Genomic DNA, 19,389 nt, shown 5'->3' with positions numbered 1-19,389 from the left:
TTCAGCCTCCTGAATACTGGGATTATGAGCATGTGCCACTATTCTTGGCTTTATTTTTATATTTAGATGGTCATTTATGCCCCCTAAACAGGGTTGAGACCCTAAAAAGAGAGTGTGGAGATAAAATCGAGATGAGAGTCACAGGCCAAATCCATCAAATGCCACGGATGAGGAGGGCCATGCAAAGGAAGCTGGTCAAAAAAAAAAAAAAAAAAAAAAAAAAGGAAGGTCTGGAGAATGTTCTGTGCTGGCCCGAGGACACATCTGCAAAATATGGAAAAGGAAGAAAATCTCTCTGACTACTTTGTCACTTGTCTAAAAATTCACTGCTCTTTAGTGAAACCTATGAAATTAGAGTTAGAGCCATCTATTTGGGAACTATGCAGTTCCTCAGTGTTTCTATGTCTATATAAAATACATAGCTATCAAACTGGGTTCTTTCTTTTTTTTTTTCCCCCTTTCTTTCATTTTAATTTGCCATGTCACAGAAGCCTAGACCAACACTATGATCCCATAGGTATATTATTCTCCTATGGGACAAAGAACTCATGAGTCATTGTTTCAAGAAGGAAGTGACAAGTGTTTCTGAGAGGTTTGCTAGAATAGGAATTGAAATGTTACTATTGGTTTAGAAAACAGCTTAGGAAAACTTGGTGTGGACAATGTTCAAAACAGTAGCACTCAGGGACGCCAAGGAAATGGTTGGAAGTAAGGCATGGAAATTCCAGGTGTGAACAACCGTGAGATGCAGAGGAGCATAAACAAGCTATTTGGCTGAACATTCTGTGAGTCCTCCAAAAAGCAGAGCCAGGTGCATAAACCCTCTCATGGTGTCAAAATGTTCCCGTGTCATGGCTCCTTGAGTCACCTTTTCAGGCAGGCCATCCTTCTCCCCTTTCAGCTGTGGCTTCTCTTCTAAGTCACTATGACATTTTATGGCACCTTCTGTGGCTCCATAGTCATCTTCTGCAGGCTCAGAGCAAAGTCCCTTTGCTTCTACAGTCCCATATAACCTTCTCCAAAAAATTAACAATTTTCTCCTCTGTAGTCCCACAATATTTTGCATGTGCCTTGGTGTATAGACAACTTGGCTTGAGAATGAAATTGGAATACTTTATCCAAACAGATAGATTCGGTTTACAGCAGGATTTCATCCTCTTCTATTATGGAATGATCTCTATACCTGATTTCTTCCCATCTCATCTCTATTTTATCCACAGAATTAAGGCAGACAATTAGTTCAAACGATCCATTTATAGTTTGGACAGAATTAAGAGGGAAAATAAGCCAGGTGACAGAGGAAGCACACATGTTTAATCCTAGCACCCAGGAGGCAGAGGCAAGTGGATCTGTGAGTTCAAAGCCAGCCTGGACTACAGATGGAGTTCTAGGACAGACAGGACTACACAGAGAAACCCTGTGTAGAAAACAAACAAGCAAACAAAAACCACAAAACAAAACAAAATAAACAAACAAACAGAAAAGAATAAAAACAAATGTGTACCCAATCAATACACTCAAAGTAACATTTTCTGCTTTAAGTCTGGATATTTCCTGTCTTGCTCCAGGCAAGCTCCCACAGCTGTTATTCAGGAAATTCTTCCCAAGGAGGCAAAACCATGTTATTAGAAAACTAGATTTGTGGGTCCTGTGGTAAGAAAATCTGCCCTGCTGATTGTTTCCAGACACTGGCAGTTTCTCCCTCTTGTGTATGGAGTAAGGGAGGGCATACTTTTACTGTTGTTGATTTGTGATGCTTTGTCTTTCAGAACCTGAGGCAGGAGAGGTGTCCCCTCCAGTGGGCGCTGGTGTCAACAGCAACAGCTGGACCTTTAAATACGGACCAGGCAACCCCAAACAGTCCGGTCCCGGTGAGTTGCCAGACAAATTCATTATCCCAGGATCTCCTGCAATCATCTCCATCCGGCAGGAGCCTGCTAACAACCAAATTGACAAAAGCGATTTTATAACCTTCGGCAAAAAGGAGGAGACCAAGAAAAAGAAGAAAAAGAAGAAGGGTAACAAGACCCAGGAGAAAAAAGAGAAAGGGAACAGCACGACGGACAACAGTGACCAGTGAGGCCACCAAATGGAAACAAGCCACTTAGCCAGTTTTTGTAATAATGGCAAATCTCTCCCATGTAGCAACTCCCCACTCCTTTCTCCTATGACATGAGCCCTCTTAGAAACCTCAGAAATCTGCAGAAAGTTCCCTGTGTCTGTCTTGATCGCATTTAACAGGTTTTGTCTTAAAAGCTTTCCTAAGTCTGGTGTTAACTCTCTCTCTCCACTCTGCCTTGTTTTCAGAACCTAAAAAGCAGACCCAGGTTTCCTTTCTCCCCCGCCGCAAAGGAGAAGCTTCCCAGCCCCGCCAGTGAGAGTTGGACTCTCTGCCCTGTGCTTCAAGCATCCTGTCTTGATGATATTTGCAGGGCAGGCTGAAAGGTATTCAGGTTGAGCAGTTGGGTGTTTGTGGTCACTGGGTATGTGTGGCTACCAAGAGTGTTTGAGAGCCTGGTATTGGCTGGGCTGGTCCAGATTAGACTAGTTAACACAAGAAGGGCTGGGAATCAAAGGCACATAAACACTGAGAGTCTTTGATCTGAAAGGGGAAATGTGAAACTTAAAAGAACCAGACTTTCTCAATCTCTCAACTGGAGGTGTGGTGGTCATCCTCTAGCAGACAAAACCATCTCCACTGACAAAGCTTTAGGAGTCCCTCAAATCTGTTGGCTATAATATCACTATATTCAAAACCTTCATTATGCACACAAGCCAGCAGTTCAAGTGTTTAACAAGAGGGTCAGTCAGGGCAACAGAAGCAGATCTGATGTGTTTCCTGTACACGTCCTTGTGCTCACGCTATTAAAAATTCTTTTGCACACAATGTTTATGAAAAGGACGCATCCTTTTCCAACAACACATATGCAAAAGCAAAAGAAAAACCCAAGACCTCACTTTATGCTGTTTGTTGTTTGATAGATTTATTAGAGAAAGAGAAAGTCTATAGCTATAAATCTTTAAAGAAATATGACGAATACAGTCCCCCCCCCAACCTTCCCTCGAAAGAGAATCCAGTCTACAGCCATTTGAAATGATCATTGCTGCTACAGAAGTGCTTTAAGAGAATTGCCTGGAACATCTGTATTATACCGGCCACCTGCCAATCACAGCTTTACTCTTTCAGGTCACTCTGGGGCTGCCTCTTGCATGTATTAATTACTAAATGAAAGGATCTTTCTCTCTTTTCTAAGAAAAAATGATGTGCACTTTGATTACACAACCTTCTCTAACCCGCTATATCAAGACCCAGAAACTGAAGAAAAATATTGTTTTCTCATTCATACAGTGAGCAGACTTTTCATTCCTCTGATTCTGTGGTTGTCTCGGTGTGCTAGCCTACACCTTCGCCTTGTTTAGTTTTCCTTTTCTATAACACTCTGAATTGCTAACCTTACTAACACTTATGATGTTACCTGAATCAATCTCCCATATGTATGCTGTATGCTATTATAAGACTCCTGAGATATACTTACTCTGTGCTTGTGTATGTGAATGTTAATGCAACTATTACCTAGAGTGAACTTTAAGCTTTATTGTTGAATGTAAGCCCATTATATTTCCTTTTGTACAACTGTGGAAAAGTGGAATAGTGTTTTTTTTAAACCATTGTTAATCAGCTTTTGTGTATGGAAGACACAGTAAAATTTCTTTCTTAAATCAAGATGCTGGTGATTCAAGGAATTTTATTTATGGTCAGCCAAGGGCTGTCTCTTGCCAAGACTCCTGCTGGCAAGGGAATGGAAAAAGCTAGTTTTTTTTTTTTTTCCTAGTAAGAATTCTGGAATAAATACTGAAGAAAGTCCCTGAGGGTATGCAAGCACAAAATTGTACCAATCTGACCTCTCTGAATTTGCAGACTGCTTTGAAATGCTATCCAGAATATCAACTTGTAGAAAGTAATAAAATTTACTGTTACCATAAATAAGACATTTTAAGTTTGTTGTGCACAACTTAGATGTTCGATTAATTATATTATCTATTATTAAAAGCATATAAAAGAGGTAGGAGTCTGTTTTAAAAGGCATAAAATCTCAAAAAAAAGATACCTGTCTTGTCTACTTTTAGCTTCATTCTCCCATATTTTGAAGGGTGTGTAACTTCAGCTCTGCAGGATTGCATGGGGTAAAACTCGTTGACAGCACATGTGAACCATTGCTACATTGTAGGTTGTGATCATTTTGCCCCACTGAAGCCCATGTAACTGACCTTACGTGCCTTTTGAACTAGGAGAATCGGGCTATAATTTATTAATGATGATAACGATAATGTGTATGTACAGCACTTTTTAAATTTACGAAGTGCTTTCCAATTCGTGTTAGTTATTAGTTATTACAGCTGTAAGGATAAAACACGTCATGTGGATTCATTTTTAATTGGTGCTATTGGTATTTCCTCTGTTCTTGCTAATAAATGGAAATGGTGGTGTGAAAGCAATGGTGGTCATTTCTAAGTATAAGAGTAGGAGAAGACGGGACACTGATGATCATGACCTGTTACTGCTCAAGGGTCTGGCTGTTACCTGGATCTTGTTTATCACTGAGGCAGACAGGGATGGAATCAAGAGTCACACATCACAGCCAGGAGAGTGATGGTCACTTCCTGCTTTGCTATTTCAGTCTGACAAAAACTGCAGTAAATCAGTTTTTATCACTAGAGACCCCTCCTCAGTTATCTTGTTTAATTACTTATTTAGCCCTGTACCTCTTTACAATTAAGAAACCAAGTAATAACATAAACAGATACACCACACACACACATATACATGCCCACAGCATATTACACACAGACTTCATACACATACCACACACACACATACACTATACCACACACACTTCACACACACCCCAACCCCCCACATATATACAAAACACACCTCATACACACTATACACACACACACACACACACACACACACACACACCATATTACCACATACTTCACAAACATACACACACACAGCCAGAACACACCAGGCACATACTTCACACACATAGACACATACCACACCCAACACACATACCACACATACAGCCTACACACCCCTCCCACATATACACTTATACATACCTGCAACACACCACACAAACACTTTACACACATACACACACCCCACACACTACACACCACACACACACACACACACACACCATCCCCACAAATGAACTTTTGTTGATGATAGAGTACTTAACTGCCACCCTCCTGCATAGGTTCATTCCATGCTGCCTCATTTTCTGTTAATAGGTAGATTAGATTATCCTTTTGAAGCTTAAATTTTGATGATCATTGGCTTTAAGTTCAATAGTTCTCAGTATGGAACAGTCTTCCTCCTCTCCAAGGGGTGGGGGGCAGGCATCAGCTTGTGTCAGGAGACATTTTTGTCTTCCTTAATTGGAGATGAGAATGCTGTGTCTTTTATTGAGTAGGGACCTAAGGACCCTGCTCAACACCCCACAGTTCACAGGAGAGGCCCCCACAAGAAACGAGTTTTCTAGTTCACAATGTTAATAGTAACGAGAGTGGGGAACCTTAAGAGAGGGAGGAACCTGTAACTTGATTACCTTGATTTTAAAGTGGAAGGGAGGTACTGTTAATAATCCTTCTAAGGTTTCCACAAGGACGGCAGCAGCTGACTGGGACGTAGAGACTATACGTGTTAATAACATGATAATAATATCTCTCTGTAGCTAGCCAGGAGCCTAGCAAGATGTTGCTCTCGGTTTTCCAGTTCCAGTCAACTCACTCCCAAAGCCACTAGTCGTATATCTGTGGGGAAGTCTTTTATCAAGATGATCTTCAAAAGGTTTAGGCACAACGTCTACCACATGACACATGTGATCGTCCTTATCATCAACACTCCTTTCCCTTCCCTCTTTTTCTTTCGGGGAGTGTTATCTCACTCATCTAAATGCAAACCAGAGACAGTAAAACAGATCCACAGAGAGTTGGCATTAAAGACACTTAGGAATCACTGTTCGGTGACTCAGCAAGTTCAATGAGCCACTTGTGATCTGAGTTCAGTCCTTGGAAAGAATTGACTCTCAAGAATTATTCTATGACCTCCACACACAAGCTGCGGCACATGTACACACACATACACACACACACACACACATACACACACTAATAAACACAAATTAAAAAAAAAAAAACCTGACTTAAGCGTCTTTGCTCTGTCTTGGAGGAAAAGAAGTAAAGTCCCAAGGCACCTTTCTTATTTCTATCACAAATAAAATAAATTTGAATTCTTCAACTAAGTAGTTAAATGATCAATCTGTTTGTAGCTGCTTCACACCCATGATCAGTGATCTGAAAACACCCTAGGCTTGAAGTCACCTTTATGTTCAAATGGATCAAACTCTTTGAGTCTAAGTACATTGGGTAAGAGAGGTATGGCCTGTGGTGACTCTTTTGGGCAAATGGGTTAAAAGCATAACCAGAGCACCTTAGACTGGCCTAGACTCAGTCAGGCAATAAAGGTCAAGTCAAGGTAAGTTTCTTTAAGGCTACTTTGTAAGGGTCTCCTACATAAAATAAAGAATTTATCCATTAAGACAACTGTTCTCAGTCAGGCAGTGGTGGCACAGGCCTCCAATCCCAGCACTTGGAAGACAGAGGCAGGCATCTCTACAGGAGATGGAGGCCGGCCTGGTCTACAGAGTGAGTACCAGGCCAGACAGAGTTATATACTGAGATCCTGTCTCAAAAGAAAAAAAAAAAGAATCAAAATTAATCTCATTCCAAGGATGAAATTCCCCAGTGAATCTCTAGAGCCCTGGCTGCTGGCTGTTAGATAAGATTCTGAGTCTTGGTATTTCATGATAGTGATTTTGTGTTTTTTAAGGTTTAAAACAGTCCTAAAGTACAAATGTAACTGACCAAACATAAATACAACTCTTGTATTAAATCTAGATATTTAATCCATTTAAACACTAAAAATGCACTAGGCAAATAAACAAAACAAAACAAGACAAACAGAAAACTGTAACATCAGGGTTGGAAAGCAGAGGCATCTTTAGGAAACGGCAAGCTGGTCACTCCTAGCCCTATTTAATTACATTTGCATGAGTTTCCTCTTCATGGAGAAATAATCACATTATTTCCTCTGATTAGCTTGGCTGCTGACCAGCTTGACACAATGCAGCTTGCAACTAAGATACCCCTTTTACTCAGGAATAAGCATGTGTACATGCATACGTCTGTATGCAAACACACACACACACACACCGCTTTTATTACTAAGAACTGTACTATAGTAAATGGGTGTGGTGCTAACCTTCCTTTGGTATGCACTCAACAGAAGAACATAACAACTTTATTGCTACACGACTTAAGTAAAATGCCTGCTGGTTTCCACTTTCTCCTGAGACTGATCCATGGAGATCACTTTGGGGCTGCTGAAATCTGAAACCCTGAAAATCTTTTACCCTAAACAATCTCCAGGCTTATGTTTCCCCTTAAGCGCCTTTAAGAGGCACTAGAAGATTTACCTCCATAATGAGTCTAGTCTGCATAAAGAAAGGAGGGATTAAAAAATGGAGAAAGTTAAATGAAGACATGAGATTGGGAAAAACAAAGTTCAGTAGTATTTCGTTGTTACAAAATTGGCATGTGATATGCATGCGGTTCTCTAGCTGCAGAAGTGATAAGCAATTTCTATGAACACTAATCCATTTAAAGGAAGAGCTAAAAGAAAATGGACACCCAACATATACTATGTGAGAGATTGACGACATAGCTCTCGGTTTTAAGTTTTGCTTCTACTGCTTTACTTCGATTTTATATGATGTTGGACTTCTATTATGAAAGTCACACATGTTCTTTTTAAATAAACCATTAAGAAAATCAGAGGTTCACAAAATGACTCAGAAGATAAAGGGGCTCGCCGCCAAATCTGAGAACCGGAGTTCAGTCTCTAGTATCATACCTAAAGGGAGAGCAATGACTCCTACAAGCTTTAGTGTTCACCAGCATGCCCATGAATAGATGCGATCATATTTTAAAAAGGAAAATCACTACACAGATAACCAGTGTGAACTATCTGTACATTTTCCCTCTGTGCATGCACATATCACACACAGGCTAAGCTGTTTTTGAAGTCAAAGCAAAGCAAAGCAAACCAAAGCAAAGCAAACCAAAACCAAACCAAAACATGGCTATGATTGTTCCCCTGTACAGTTTTTAACTAATAATAACAGAGACTTCCTCAAGTCCCATAAAATTTCAGATCTTAGTGTATTCAACTTTTCCTTTATTAATGTCTTGGTTATTTCTAGATTTTGCTACCAGAAATAAAAAGTACCACATGTTTTCAGCGATACACCCTTTATTTAAACTTTGTATATCGTGCAGAGGAAGTTTGCAAGGTTATTAATGAACTTTTATGCATCTGTGCCTACAATAGTCACATCCCTCTATCTGAAAACAAAATTTATTTTTAGTATTCCACAGTAGATTTTAGCTCTGTTTATAAATAAATGATGAAAACCAGGAAGAAACACAAGCAAAACAGGAAAAGGCTAGAGAGGTTTATCTTATTTATCCAGAATAACAAGGTGCAGGGGTTCCACATCAACAAAAGACTGATACACATGAGTGAAAACAAAGAGCCTCGGAATTAAAATACCTGCTTGGTTTTAAAATCATCTGGCTTTACAATGAGGACAGAACATTCTCAGTTTCTTCTGGGTTGTTACATCTCAGCTGAAAAGTAGAACTTGCTACCCGAGGAACTGATTCTACTTTAAAGACTAGCAAATTTCGTATCAAATCATAAAGTTGACAAGGAAGATCAAAGCAACCATTTGCAAATCAAAAAAAAAATCTTAATTGCAAAACCATCCGACTCAAAGCTTGAGATGATTTTTCTTTTTAAATTATTGATAGCATTTTCTTTCTCAAACCAGTCTTTCTAAAAGGAATTGCATTCTCAAATCCCGAGGCTTAGTCCATTCTTCATGGGTGAGTGCACTCCCTGTCCCTACAAAGCACAGGTTGTCTGTCTGTCTGCTGCAGGGCTTTCCAGACCTCCTCCTCCCGCTTCATCCCTTTTAGGTCAGTTCTCCAGGAACCTTGGGTCTCAGGAACCTCAGTCTTTCTGTCACACCTTTCACATAGGCACAGCAGGATGACAGCTCAACTCTAACATCTGGCAAGGTCCTGCTAGAGCATCTGTTGGCATGGGTGGTGCACATGCTGCAAATGGTATCAAGAATCTCACCCTGCCAGTGCTAGATCTCACCCTGGGGGACTCTGGAGTGGGAGGCGAGCTCTTGCCCATGCTGAGAACTAATCGGGTAAAATTAAAATCACTTGGATATTTTGTTGTGTGCAGCTCTAGAACAGCAGGCAGATGTACGTTATAGGGTAGAGTCTTAGATGACAAAGAAACCAATTCCATTTAAGTTAAGCTAAAATGATTTATAACTAGGACTCATGGTTGTCTCATCAAAACTAAGGATGGGAATGAGGCTGGGCTTCTAAAACCGACCAAAACTAGCAATTCAAAATCTAGAATTTTTTCCTTTAAGTTTATGTTCCCCAACTCTCTGTATTAATATATTTCATTCTTCTCCATGTCTTTCTCCTCCTCTTTCCCATAGGTTTCAAATATATAGTTCCTTGACTCTAGTGATCCATAAACATTACCTTCTATTTCAGATTCCCAATTGTGAAGTATTCATGGATCACCTTTGGTCTCAGCAGCCATGAGCTAAAGGGCTGTACCTAGGAATATGAATTCTGAGAAAAGAGGCAAGAAGATGCTTAAAAACCTGGCAACAGCTGATGTTTGGAAGGTGTACACTAAGCATCAGCCATTGGATACTAGAAAGGGTCCAAAAGAAACTTCCTAAATGAGGAAACTGAGGCCCAGAGAAGGGAGAACAGCTTTTCCCATGTCACGCAACTAGTCAATGACAAAACAAATTCCTTCTCCTATTGCCATATACCACAAGACCCAAGGCAACCAGGAGTGAATGACAGCACCCATTTCTTTATGCCCTCAGGAGCCATAAGCAGCATAATCCAGAGAAGCTGTGCTAATATTGGAGTATTTCACAGTTATATTTTATTTCTCTCTGTTCAGAATAAAATGTCAATATTAATTTCTAACCATTGATTCTAAAAGTATCACAAGCTTTACTTTTAAAATAAGTTATATGGAAATCTAGAATTTACAAAAAAATAGTAGGTGAAGTACAGAGACACCATTAAGACTCAAGTTTCAAGGCACACATAACTGCATACATAACGTATATGCTCAAAATATGATGAATCTCAACCTTCTCCTTGTCCAGAATTGACACACATGATGAAAGAATAGCATAAAGGTTAAATGTATCCTTTTTAGTAATGATAAAGGTGAGTTAAAGCATAGATAAGTGTGAATGCTAAATGTGGCCACTAATTATTAACTCTCCCATCATGGTGTCAGACACTGAACACAGCATGGAGGGAGAGAAATGAATGCGCATTCCTGGTCAGATTTCATGGATAAAACCAGATGAGCTGAGTTAGCCAGTAGTTATTCTTCCTCAATTTTCCAATTAAATGTTGGGTGTGGTGGTGCACACCTTTAATTCTAGAACCCACGAGGTGTGTCTCTGTGATTTCTAGGTTAACTTGGTCTACATAGCAACTTCAAGGCTATAAAGCTATAAATATATTTTTCCAGTTATTTAAGTCACCACAGTTTCATGAGGTAGTGAATAAGGGGGTACAGGGAAGCTGATGGCGTGACTGAGTTCTTTTTGCTTAGATGGAGCACTGGAGGCAGAAGATACATTAAAAAGGATTTCAACCTTGTTCTCTATAATTTGCTTTCTTCCAAAATGTATGTAAATCCTTTAACTTACGTGTAGTAGTCTATGATATAGTAATACTTTATTTCATTTAGTCAGGCCTCTGATAGTAGAAATTGAACTTCTTTTAAGTTTTTACTATAGTGAAAATTCTTTATATTTGCCAGATTAGTCTAATTATTCTTTCAAGACTAGTTCCAAAACCAGTGAAATAAAGAAAGCTACACACACAATCACACACAAACACATACACTCATGGACACATACACGTGCACATACACACACACTTTAAAATTAGTCTTAGAAATGCAGTATACATGTAGTAACACATTGAAAATTTCTTCATCTCGTGCAATGCTATACGTATCATCAATCTTTCTTATTTTTGAAATCATAATAAACGAACAATGATGATTTAATTTGTCTTTTTTTCCCCTTTTGTGGCATAGGCTTTGAACTCATGACCTCATACCTGTGAGGAAAACATTCTACAACCAAGCTCCAGCTGCAATGTTTTAATTACAATAAAGTCACACATTTTTTCATCTTTCCTATTTGAAGAATATTTTTGACTGTCCTAACTTATGGAGTCAAGTATTTATCAGAATATAAAACACCTTTAAGTATCTAAGCAGCAAAATTGGCTTTAAAATGTTGTGAAAAATTGATAGTGTTATTTGGCCCAGTGAATGTACTGGATAGATTACAGTGTGATCTCAGAATCAATGTTTGGTCTATATATTTGTGTAGTGGATAATTACTGCAATAAATGCAGACTTGACATTTCATAGAAGGAACATAGTGCATTAGGCCTGTGTCCCAGGGGCCTTGTAGCATCAGGAGCTTAGAAACCATCAAACACAGGAGGCCAACTATATTGGCTCTAGAGTTCTATCTTCCAGAAATCACAATAAAACCAAAGGGTGCCAGAGGTTGTTTGTTTGTTTTTTTTGTTTGTTTTCCAAGAAGGTGTCCTCATGTTGGTTCTAGGTTTGTAGGAACTCGAATACCAACGTGACTAACCAGTGAAGTTCTGGGTGCAGCGTGCTTCTTATAAGCATTGGACTTTCTGAAGAGGTTGAGGACCAGTGAGATGACTCAGCAGGTAAGGATGGAAGGAGAAAATGGACATCACAGTGTTGTCTTCTGCTCTCTACATAAGTGTCATGATACATGTGTTTTGTATCATGTACACCCACACACAACAATAATAATAAACAAAAATTAGAAAAACTATAAGAGGGGGCTGGTGAGATAGCTAAAAGCACTGACTATTCTTCAGGAGGTCATGAGTTCAAATGCTAGCTGGGGCTAAATGGTTAAGAGCACTGGCTGATCCTCCAGAGGTCCTGAGTTCAATTCCCAGCAACCACACAGTAGCTTTCTCTTCCCTACTGATTTTCTTCTATTCCTCCTTCCCTTCTTGGTTCTCCATACCTTTTTTCTCCTTTTTACACTGTCTTTTAAAGCTCTTTACTTTCACCTTCTCATCTCCAGTGAGCCCCTAATTGTGACTGAGACTCCACATAATAGAAACTTAACAAGCTTCAAAGATCAGTTTGCATTAAAATGAATCTGCCTGATATTTAATTAGTTTAAAATTTAATTTTCAAATTCAACAAATTTTATACAGGACATATGAGTTTGCTCTCTTCTGAGGGTATTGACATTCATTAAAAATAGGTTGACATTTCTCTTCTTACATTATGGAAGTTTATAACAAATTTTCTTATTTTAATTTTAGGATAAAACCTATTTTAGCCTACTAACCATAAAGGAAAAATGTGTAGACAAAGCTGGCCAACAGAAGATTAAACTGTTTTTTTCTAAGAAAAGCAATGTCACTTGATTCTGTTTTTCTTTCCAAGCTCTCTGCCTTTCTGTTTGCTAACCTGGAGAGAGCAGATGGTGAAGAAGAGAGCACATGGACATGAAGATATGAAGGGCAACACGCGCTCTCACCATGCCCCAAATTCAGGAATAGTGCTAGGTTAAAGAGAGAAATATAATTTAGACTTGAAAGAAGTAGAATAAAACAAAAATGTTTCTCTGTTGTCACAGCTGGGTTTTATTGCTGTTAAGAGACACCGTGACCAAGGCAACTCATATAAAGGCAAACATTTAAGTGGGGCTGGCTTACCAGTTTCAGAGGTTCAGTCCGTTATCATCATGGTAGAAAGCATGCCAGCATGCAAACAGACATGGTCCTGGAGGAGGAGCTGAGAGTTCTACAACTTGATCCAAAGGCAGCCAGGAAGAGACTCTCTTCCACGGGCATCCAGAGGAGCCTCTCTTCCACACTGGGTGGAACCTGACCATAGGAGACCTCAAAGCCTGCCCCTCACAGTGACACACTTCCTCCAATAAGACCATACCTACCAATAACGCAACTCTCTATGGCCAAGCATTCAAACACATGCATCCTAGGAGGCCAAGCCTATTCAAACCACCACATCTATTAAGTACCTGTTAGAGAAGAAATTCCCAAGCTCGCAGGCAGTAAATCAAAGCACAAAGACTGGAAATGATCACATAGACTCTTCTGTATAATCCTGTATAATCTTGATGTAAAAAGGCAGTTGGACTGTCAAAATTTTAGCAAAAAGTAAAATGAAATATACTTTTATTATATGAAAAAAATCATAAAATGTATAAGAAAAATGCTTAGGCTTTCAGAAATATGAACAAATGACTCTACAGAATTTTAAACATAGAAGATGTTCAACTGTTCAATGCCATTAGTGAGCAAAAGTAATAAATTGAAGTAATTACATAGAGGATATTATTCATTAAAATTTTAAGTAGAGCTGAGGTATAACATCCTCAGGGGTAGCACTCATGACTAGTATACCCAATATTCTGGGTTAAATCTTGTGTGTGTGTGTGTGTGTGTGTGTGTGTGTGTGTGTGTGTGTGTATGGGTGTGTGTCTGTAGTAGCAATGAGTTTTAAATTTTATTAATTTATTAAATGTGTATAGGTGTTTTTTCCTGCATTAACTGAGAGGGAAGACAAACCTGGGTGCAGATACCATTGCACAGCCTGGAGTATGAGCCTCAGTGAGGAGGAATGTAGGGGAAGACAGGGTGCACTGGTACTGTCTCTGCTTCTTCACCATGGATAAACATGAGCCACTCCTCATGCTCCTGCTACCAAGCCTTCTTCACCAAGGTGGGGTGTATCCCCTAACTCTGGTCCAGAATAGTCCCTCCTTCATTGCACCTTGGTTTTGGTCAGGTATTTTTGTCATGAGAAGTAATGGATACTGATCTTCAAAAACATGAGGTGCCATTTCTCCCTCTTTTCCATTTCCAAGGAGCTGTAATAATTTGATACTTCTAGCCCACATGCACCTGATCCTGCATTTCTTCTTGGGAAGAACTCTGCTTCCTGACAGCAGAGTTTGGAAGGGTAAATAGGGCATGCATAGGCCATCTGTTTCTTTTCTTAAATCAAACTCCCCATCCGAAGCTCATGTTCTACTCCAGGCCTGCCAATACCCTAAAAACTGCCTTTCTTGGGTTCAGTTCTAGAAGTTAGTATTAGAATCATATTTTCTAAATATATGCACACATTCTCTAATATCAGACTTTTCAGTAAGAAATGATCCTTATTTGCCATCTATATTTCATACCTTCATTGCTTTACATATTGGATACAGAGAGGGGCACTTGTCCCATTAAAATCTAACCCTTTATTATGATGTGCTTAAAGCTATAAAGGTGTTCAAAACATCTTTCCATTTATAGAAATTATAATTAGACAAAAATCTATGTACCAATATCTTCATTACAATTTTAACATTAATAAAATAATGTACCTTTGTTATACTCACTTAAGTGCCAAAAGTTAAGATGTGAAAGAATATATACATATTTTAATCATTAAAGTGATATTTTGTGGTAATTACCACAAGCCAAGTATTTTGATATGTAAAATAAGACACAAATGAAAAAAAGGCAGAAAGGAAATATTCCAAGAATATTAAAAATGTTTTTTATTTTTGATAGGTTGGGAAATTATGTCTGACATATTCTTTCCAATTATATGCCTATTTGCATCTTTTAAAATTAGCATGTATTATTTTTATGATTTTGTAAATGTGTATGTTTGAATTTAGAATACATAGAGAACTTCAAAAATACATCAATAAAGTTCAAACAATCCAATTCAAGATTGGAAAAAAGACTTGAATGGACATTTCTTCAGAGAAGATACACAAGGGAACACTAAATGCAAGGAAGTAAGCTTAACATTGCTAGTTATTAGGGTAAATGCAAGGCAGTGCTACAGGCTACAAGATCTCATAGCCATTTGGAAGGTTATAATCAAGCAACAGAAAATACTATACGTTGGTGAGTATAAGGAGAAATTGCAACCCTTATGTTGGTAGGAATACAGCACAGTATAACTGCTATAAAAAGCAGCATGGCCTGCCCCCTAAAATTAAAATAGAATTACTGTATTATCTAGCAACTCCATATCTGGATACATATTCTAAGTAATTGAAAGCAAGACTATAAGTAGATACCAACAAACTCACATTCATAGAGTTTATTTATTTATCTATTTATTTATAATAGCTGTCTTGGGCTTTCACTGCTGTGAAGAGCCACCTTGACCAAGGCAACTCCTATTAGGGCAAACATTTAATTGGAGCTGGCAGAAGGCCCTGAGTATTACAACATAGCTGAAGGACAAGAAAAAGACCTTAAAATAGTCCATATATATATATCTCACATATATATATATATATATATATATATATATATATATATAAATAAACAAATGATAGAGATCTTTAAAGAGGAAATTAATAAAATTCATTAAAGAAATCTATGAGAACACAACAGTGGAAGAAATGAATAAAATAGTTCAAGACCTGAAAGTGGAAATAGAATCAATAAAGAAAACACAAACCAAGGGAAATCAGGAAATGAAAAAAATTAGAAACTAGAACAGAAATCTCAGAGATAAGCCTCACCAACAGAATACAAGAGATAGAAGAGGGAAGTTCAGACATAGAAAATACAATAAAAGAAATGTGTACTTCAGTTAATAAAAATGCTAAATCTAAAAATATCTTAGCACAAAATATCCAGGAAATATAGGACACTCTGACCAATCTAGAATAATAGGAATAGAGGAAGGGGAAGAATCAGGTCAAAGTCACAGAAATCATTTTCAACAAAATCATAGAAAAAATTTCCCTATCCCAAAGAAGGAGATGTCTATCAAGATACAAGAACCATACAGACTACCAAATAGAATGAACCAGAAAAGAAAGTTCTTTCAGGACATAACAATCAAAGCACTAAACATACAAAACAAAGATAGAAGCTGGGCTGGGTAGTGGTGGCGTATGCCTTTAATCCCAGCACTCAGGAGTCAGAGGCAGGTGGATCTCTGAATTGTAGCCCAGCATGGTCTATAGAGCAAGTTCCAGAACAACCAGGGCTATATAGAAAAAGCCTGTCTCAAAAAAGCAAAACAAATAAACAAAAACCCCAAACAACAAAAACAAACAAACAGAACAAAGAAAATATTTAAAACTATAACAACAAAAAGACAAAATAACATATGAAGGACAGAGAACAGAAGTTACACCACCTCCCAATTCTGAATAATAGAACAAACCTAACTTCCTTGTAGATTCCCTACCACCAGACTTCTTTTTAGGAGGGGAACATAACTTCCATCCTGACTAGGCCACTTTTATTTTTGAGTCTTTTAAATCCAAAACAACTTACCAGTTTATTTTTAATACCTCTATTACTTCCTCAACCCCTGTGGGTATGTATACACCTCTTTTCATGTATTTACTTAACTTAATTTTATTAAATTTATTTTGGTGAACAATCTTTTTAAATTTTAATGTGGTAAAATGCACATAAAATTTACCATGTTAACCATTTCAAAACTGCATTCACAAGATTTTTCAGAACCTATTTTAATTAGGGTTCTTTTAACAAAACCATGAGGCTCTGCCAAATCGGCCCAAGTCCAAAGATGTGGCAAGAAACAGCCAGAATAAAATGAAAAGTTCTGTGGGGAGTTACTCTCTAAGAAGTCATGACAAGCAAAGATCAACATAGCAGTGCAAGGCAAACCAATGTTAAAGCTTTGTCACACTGTCTGTGGGGTTATATTTATATTCTTTCTAATCATGATGCTTTCTTTCACATGCCTGCTTCAGCAAGACATCCTCTCACCTGTGTCTGCTTCAGCCAAACATCCTCTACTAGAAAAAAAATTCCAATCTTGTTGGGAGCCGACTTTTAGCAGAAAGCGGCTAGATTATCTTTGCAGCCATCTGGAACCATATACCCTGATAAGAGATTTGGTTTTCAATAGCCTACAACAGTTGAAGCACACTCTGATATCCCACATATTTTGTTTTGCTGTTTACTGCCCCCAGCTGCAAGGTGCACGTGGTAGTCACTCCTGCAAGGCATTGCAGTTCACGTGCTGTCCACGTGCTATCTACGCCATACATGCTTATAAGGCTTATGTCATATCAACACCTGCAAGGCATGTGGCAAAAGCATATAAATACCTCAGAATTCCCTTCAATAAAAAAGACTTGAGACTTGATCAGACTTTCTGTCTTGTCTCCATTCTTCGTGTCTCTTTCCCTTTATCCCCCCCCCCCCCTCTCTCTCTCTCTCTCTAGACCCTGACCCTCAGACCGGAGCGGCAGCTTGGGCCAAGACACAGTGACCGCCAAACATGGAGCGAGCAGGCCACAACATTTTGGCCCACAAAGCCAGGCAGTACGGGCCACGACACAATCTAAAGAGGTTAAATGCATCCAAGAAAACACAAGGAATAAATAGTTCTAGACCAGCAAATCAAAAGAAGGGACACACACACACACACACACACACATACCACAGCAACAACACAAAACACAATAGGAATAAATAAACACTGCTTATTGATATCTCTCAATATCAATGATCTCAATTCCCCTATAATAAAGACACAGACTAACAGAATGGACCAGAAAACAGGACCCATCCTTCTGCTGCATTAAGAAACACATATCAAGGTTAGACATCATCTCAAGGTAAAATGATGGAAGAAGATATTCCAAGCAAATGGACCTAAGAAGCAAGCTGGCATAGTCATTTTAATATCTGACAAAATGGACTTCAAACAAAGCTAATCAGAAGAACACTATATACTTAAGTAAAAAATCCACCAAGAAGACATTGCAAATCTAGTATCTATGCCCCAAACACAAGGGCACCCATTTGTAAGAGAAACACTATTATAGTTTAAATCACATCTTGACCTTCATGGCACTAGAGATTTGAAAAACTCTTCTCTGGCAAATAGGTCATCTAGACAAGAACTAAATTAAAAATACTGGACATTATATATCAAACAGATTTAACAAATATTCACAGAATATTTTAACAAGCACAAAAGAATATACCTTTTCAGAACTTCACAGAACTTTCTCCAAAATTGATCACATAGTCAATCACAAAGCAAATCTCAAAAGATACAAGAAAATTTCAATAACAGCTTGCATCCTATCTGATTACCACAGATTAAAAATGAATATCAACAACAAAAAAGTTTACAAACTCATGGAAACTGAAAAACTTACTACTGAATGAAAAAAATAGGTCATTGGAAATTAAAAACATTTTAAAACTGAGTGGAAATGGAAGCATAACATATTCAACCTTATGGGACATAAAGAAGGCAGTTCTAAGAGGCAGGCTTATAGCACCAAGTACCTAAATAAAAAATGAAGATGTCTCATATTATTAATAGATTATATGGACATACTTTCAAAAGCAGCATTCCACCAAATTGGACAATCTAAAAGAAATGGATAGAGCCTTACCAACCTAAGACAGCAGTGCATTGCTTTGGATAATGCATATTCCATGATGGGGAAGGAAGGCACTCTTGTCAGAACTACCTAAGACAGACTCAATTTTGTTAATGAAATAAAAAAAGGGGAGAGGTGAAGAACCTTTGGGGCTACTTGGCAAGAATCTGACATGGACCAAGGACAAGAAAATGGGCTGCTTGACAGTAATATGGCATTGGCCAAGGACAAGGAAGTAGGCTTCAGACAGGAATCTGATGTTAGGCTAGAACAAAGAAGTAATTTCAGGCAGGAATCTAAATATTAGACTAGAACAAAGAAGTAATTTCAGACAGGAAGCTAAATTTTAGGCTAGAACAAGGAAGTAGGCTTCAGATATGAAAATGACTTTGGGCTAGGACAGGGAAGTAGGCTCAGATATTTTGGTCATCCTGATAAGCCCTTAAAAACAGTGACCATGGATTCATTGTTTTTAATAGCTGAGTAATATTCCATTGTGTAAATGTACCACATTTTTTTTTTTGTATCCATTCCTCTGTTGAAGGACATCTGGGTTCTTTTCAGTTTCTGGCTATTATAAATAAGGCTGCTATGAACATAGTGGAGCATATGTCCTTGTTATATGTTGGAGCATCTTCTGGGTATATGCCCAGGAGTGGTATAGCTGGATCCTCAGGTA

The 19,389-nt window shown here is 38.3% G+C and overlaps 1 protein-coding gene across 15 annotated transcripts in view; it reads left to right on the top strand.

Annotated features, from left to right (window-relative positions):
- LOC117719719 (protocadherin alpha-7) overlaps positions 1-4,493 on the top strand; it is a 222,463-nt gene extending 217,970 nt beyond the window's left edge. For 14 of the 15 annotated variants that reach the window (XM_034517937.2, XM_034517938.2, XM_076912776.1 and 11 more), the window contains exon 4: positions 1,770-4,493. In XM_034517937.2, coding sequence (XP_034373828.1) covers positions 1,770-2,080 — 311 coding nt within the window. In that variant the 3' untranslated portion in view covers positions 2,081-4,493. The remainder of the gene's footprint in view (positions 1-1,769) is intronic. The other variant, XM_076912772.1, reaches the window with a different exon arrangement.
- The last annotated feature ends 14,896 nt before the right edge of the window (positions 4,494-19,389 follow it).

The sequence above is a fragment of the Arvicanthis niloticus genome, chromosome 14 (assembly GCF_011762505.2).
Source record: "Arvicanthis niloticus isolate mArvNil1 chromosome 14, mArvNil1.pat.X, whole genome shotgun sequence".
Classification (NCBI taxonomy): Eukaryota; Metazoa; Chordata; class Mammalia; order Rodentia; family Muridae; genus Arvicanthis; species Arvicanthis niloticus.
The sequence above is the reverse complement of the archived record's forward strand: the minus strand, read 5'-3'. Positions and strand labels throughout refer to the sequence as shown.